Source organism: Ruditapes philippinarum, unplaced genomic scaffold (genome assembly GCF_026571515.1).
Source record: "Ruditapes philippinarum isolate M1 unplaced genomic scaffold, ASM2657151v2 ctg25276_1_1_1_1, whole genome shotgun sequence".
NCBI classification, from domain to species: Eukaryota; Metazoa; Mollusca; class Bivalvia; order Venerida; family Veneridae; genus Ruditapes; species Ruditapes philippinarum.
Window position 1 is genome coordinate 2,638 of NW_026851923.1, and position 4,534 is coordinate 7,171.

The following is a 4,534-nucleotide window of genomic DNA, read 5'->3' on the forward strand; positions in this document are numbered from 1 at the left end:
ATTCATTATTTTTAGAGAACATTTCGACGCATGTACCGACTGTGATCAAGCAATGGGTTGTTTTGTAAAGGTGCTGCTGAAACTAATTTCCTAAGAATTTAAAAACAATTAAATTATTGCATTGTCGTTCTTTAAACAGTAACTATCGTTTAAGGAAGCCATTTATCTCCAACTTTTAATTTGCTGTGCTTCGTGACGTATATTTTCACGAAGATATCTACCCACTATCATTAGTTTTGCTTCATAAGATCCTGTACTTGTTCGCCGACAGCATGAGTAATTGAACCAAGAGAACCTTGCAGGAGGGATATATCCGAATATTTCTACAAGCAATCTTAAATTAGAAGACTGAAAGACGATATCTATTGCTTTGTTTCTATTAAACTGAAGCAGAACCTCATTGTCATAAAACGAGACGAAATGTGTTTTGATATACATGTACGAGTAATGTTATAAATTATTCTGCAAAGATATATCTTACCGTTACGGGTTTTTTCTAAATCATTAGTAAGAATATTCATTTGAATTTATTTTATATAAATAATATAAAATTATTATAGCATATGCTCCGTTATATTCTGACATTTTTTGTTTAAGCGTTTGAATTTCATTTTAATTTCAGGTAAGTTAACGTTTTCTGCTTTTTGTGTTCTCTTTAAGGTGAGGTACAAGTAAATAACCTAACATGATTTACAGTAGATGGTGCAACTTTAAAGTTCAAACAAAATAAACCAGCTTAACCACCAAGTTCACTCTATTGATGAACATATGTTACTTACACATATTTCGGATCAATAAATAGTCTTCTACCTTTAAAATCAGGGCCTAAAAGCTGACTATCCTTCTTTACAATCTTTTATCAAAAGAGCCTCAGAGATCATCCAATTTAAATATTTTATTGTTTGCGTTTTCATATAATTATATTGTTTCCTTTTCATATGCCCGACAGAATTTCGGACATACAATGTTATTCCCCCTGGCATCCGTCTGTCCGCCGTTAGCAATTTGGTTTCCAGTGTATAACTTCAGTTCCATTTTGCCCACAATATTCAATCTTCATAGGATGATTGTCAATATTGAGTAGAAGACCACTATTGATTTTTGGGTCACAAAGTCAAAGGTCAATGTCACAGTGACTATAGCCTTAAAACTGAAAAAACAGTTTCCGCTCAATAACTTTAAGTATAAATCAACCTACAGCTGTAAAATTATATAGGATGAACAGCCATGTCATATACATGGCCCCTACAGATTTTAGGGTCATAAGGTCAAAGTCAGGGTCACATTGATCTTAACACTGGGAAATTGGTGCTTTCTGGAGCATAACACAAAGTTCCATTTTTTACTTACAGTATTCAAACTTCATGGGATGATTGCCTATATTGAATAACAGTTCCATATCTATATTGTGGTCTTAAGGTCAAAGGTCGATATCAAATGACCTTAATATTGTTAACAATTTTAACAACTGTCAAACTTCAAAGGATGATCATTAATATTGAGTACATTAATCATATGTCCTAAAAATTTGCTTATATTTTGTTATACACCTGGGCAGCGTTTTACTAACATTGCGTAAGTTTTTCCGTAAGAATTATCGTAACTTTACGCTTACGTTTAAACTTACGTAAATCGTAAGAGCGTTTCACAAAACTTCCGTAAGTTTTTCCGTAGACTTACGTTAAAAATAATTCGTAAACTCTTCAAATGGAGGTTTGAGAACTCTTCACTATGGGAGGCGTTTGCGGGAATCAATGTCAAAATACACTGTCGTCTGTCAAAATGGAAACTGTCAACGTCAAACGTGCGAGAAAGTTGAATTGGTCCCAGGCTGAAGTCGATGAACTACGAAATTCATACTTGGAGTTTCGTAGTGGTCATCGATGGACGCCTGGGAGTCACTCTCACTAATTACCAGAAAGAGCAGACATGGAGAAGTATTCAGGAAAGGTAAATGTCTATCAATGTGATTCATCAAACATTTTTTTCAGTTGAACAGAGCATAAAAAGTATTTGCAGTAGCTCCGTGATTTGATATGCTTTTGCATGGCCATTAGATCTATTAAACTTAAACTGCAGTTGGAATAAAAGCAAACGTGTTGATTCACAAAGGCGATTACAAATAAAAAAAGTGGGTGGGGGAGGGGGGTTACGGTAACGGTTTAACTGCATACAATTACATGCATGTAATGAAAATATCTACACCGAATTTGTATTCGTAAGTAAAATGGGTTCAAGTGACAATGGAATCTTCTTATTATTGTCATTTTTATTATATGCACATATATGATACAGACACTAGCTATTGTACTTATGTGTATGCAATCAGAATCGATGTCCAAGGATATTTTTACCTAAATTGTAAAAGCCATTTTAGGAATTTTGGTAAAACACTAATAAAAATAAGCTTTGAACTATATACATTGTATGTTTTATGTATTTAAAAAAAAAACACTTTAATAATAAACTAATCATGTCATGAATATAGTTTAATTTTAAACTTGTGTTCCTACGTGATTTTTTCATTTACATCCATCTTTTGAAGAAAAAAACACAGACTTTTGAATTGTGAAGGGGCCCATGATAGGCTCAGTTACATAGCCAATTGAAATGCCCTGAAATCACTTATGATATTTCTTTATATTTGAAAGATAAATAAAAAACAAAATGACAAATTCTTTATTTATTCATTCAAATTATGTATATCACAGTCTAGAAGCGTTCACTTTTTTAGGGGTATATTTGTAAGTTGTTAAATAGCTGTTGAACAGTATTCCGAAGTACCCGGGTTTCAAGTCCATGACCACCCTGTGACATATATATCAAAATTTAGTACTTGCGGAAAAGGAAATATTAATTTTGAATGATCATTATTTGACATAATATAGAAAATATTGAATTCCTCAAGTTTATTTTCAATATTTTTTTGTGTTTCGTCTTGTGGATAAAATTAAAGTTTGTTTAACTTGTCAAACATAATGTTATAGAGGCTAGCTTTACAACAATATCTTGAACTTGTTTCATAAAACTTTATATGACTAATCATGTGACACCAAATATTTCTTAAATGTCAGCATGTTATCATTACTTTTGTAGTTTTTCAAAGAGTAGCTGAAATTAGGTCATCACCGAAACAGAGCAGATATAAACATATCAAAGGAAAATACATTACCTTCTTAAATATCAATCAAGTAAAAAGATTAGTGTTCCCTTATACTCTACCTAAATTTAAAGCTAGTTTTAATATAAATCTGCTTCAGTTTTTCTGACATGTTATTGGACGAGATTTTTTGAAATATTTTTGAATGTGCATTTTTATATATTGCAATCAGGATAAATGCACAAAGCAAGGAGACCCGGAACATTGGACGAAATCAAGAAGAAGCTGTCAGACATGAAAACAGCTATCAAGAAGAAGGAGAGGGAGAGAAGACAGTTTGTCCACCAAGACAGGCGGTGGCCCTGCTCCTTTTACTTAATGAACAGGATGAGAAGGTAACTATAAAATAATTTTCTAATAGAGATATTTGAAAACTATTTTCTTGCATAAAATTGACAAGTACATTTTCATTCCTAGTAATATTTATTTTCAGTCTTATTGATAACACTGAAATGGTTCAGTAGTGAAAGCATTTTTTTAAGATTGGATTAGTTTGTTTACAAATATAAATGGGAAAATAAAAAGTTACCATAGTTTTCTATCAAATTTAATATGAATATTTCATAAGATAAGATATCAAAGGCATACTATTCCTCAGAAATGAATACACATATTTGTCTCTAAAAAGGGCAAAATTTGTTTTATAATGTTGTAAAAATAAATTTAAAGCATATTAGCAATGTGTATGTACCACCTGAAGAGAGATGCACTGGAAGTGAAATAATTTGTCATAAATACAGCAAAATGTAAACAAAGTAGTAATTCACTTTAACTGTAATAGTTGCCAAATAGCAAAGAAAGCTATGTTATAGATATATAGCTAATGCGATTTCTTTTGGAAACTGCAACAGGGCACCAAAATAAAGGGCTCTTTGAAAACTAAGAAATATGGCATTGTCAGACCTAATGTGCCTTGAATGGAGGAGCATATCATGTGACATCTAAACCAAATGCATTTTGGTTGAAATCCTGCTTTAAAATATCTCAACTTGACTTTTCAATAAGTTTTACAAGAACTGAACTGTGAAATCAAAACAATTTAATAATGTATACACATGTCTGTTTCAATTCTTTTTTTTTACCCGAAGTGCTCCATTTTTTCATTCTTTATTTAGATGATAGAAGCCATTGGGGAAGTGGCAGTTGGAGGTTTTGAAGGGAAGGATACATTCAGTATCAGTGTAGAAACTGGTAAGCATTATTCATCTCAACCTTTTCTTAAATTGTTAAAATGCTAGAACCTAGCTCCAGGTCAACCTTTGATATTTTCAAATTGAACAAGAGCTGTCGATAGGGCAGCAAGCTTGACTATCTTAGTGCTTGATATAAGAGCCTTGATAATGGGAAAAATTTTTTGAGTTAATAACAAAAAGG

General features: G+C 32.0%; 1 protein-coding gene across 2 annotated transcripts; it reads left to right on the forward strand.

Annotated features, from left to right (window-relative positions):
* Positions 1-1,751: 1,751 nt before the first annotated feature.
* Positions 1,752-4,351, forward strand: LOC132742826 (uncharacterized; the record flags this gene model as incomplete). Of its 2 annotated transcripts, none has more annotated exon segments than XM_060731323.1 (3): positions 1,752-1,950; positions 3,333-3,495; positions 4,276-4,351. In XM_060731323.1, coding segments are annotated over 3 exon segments (349 nt in total), but the record flags the coding sequence as incomplete, so codon positions are not given.
* Between the last annotated feature and the right edge of the window lie 183 nt (positions 4,352-4,534).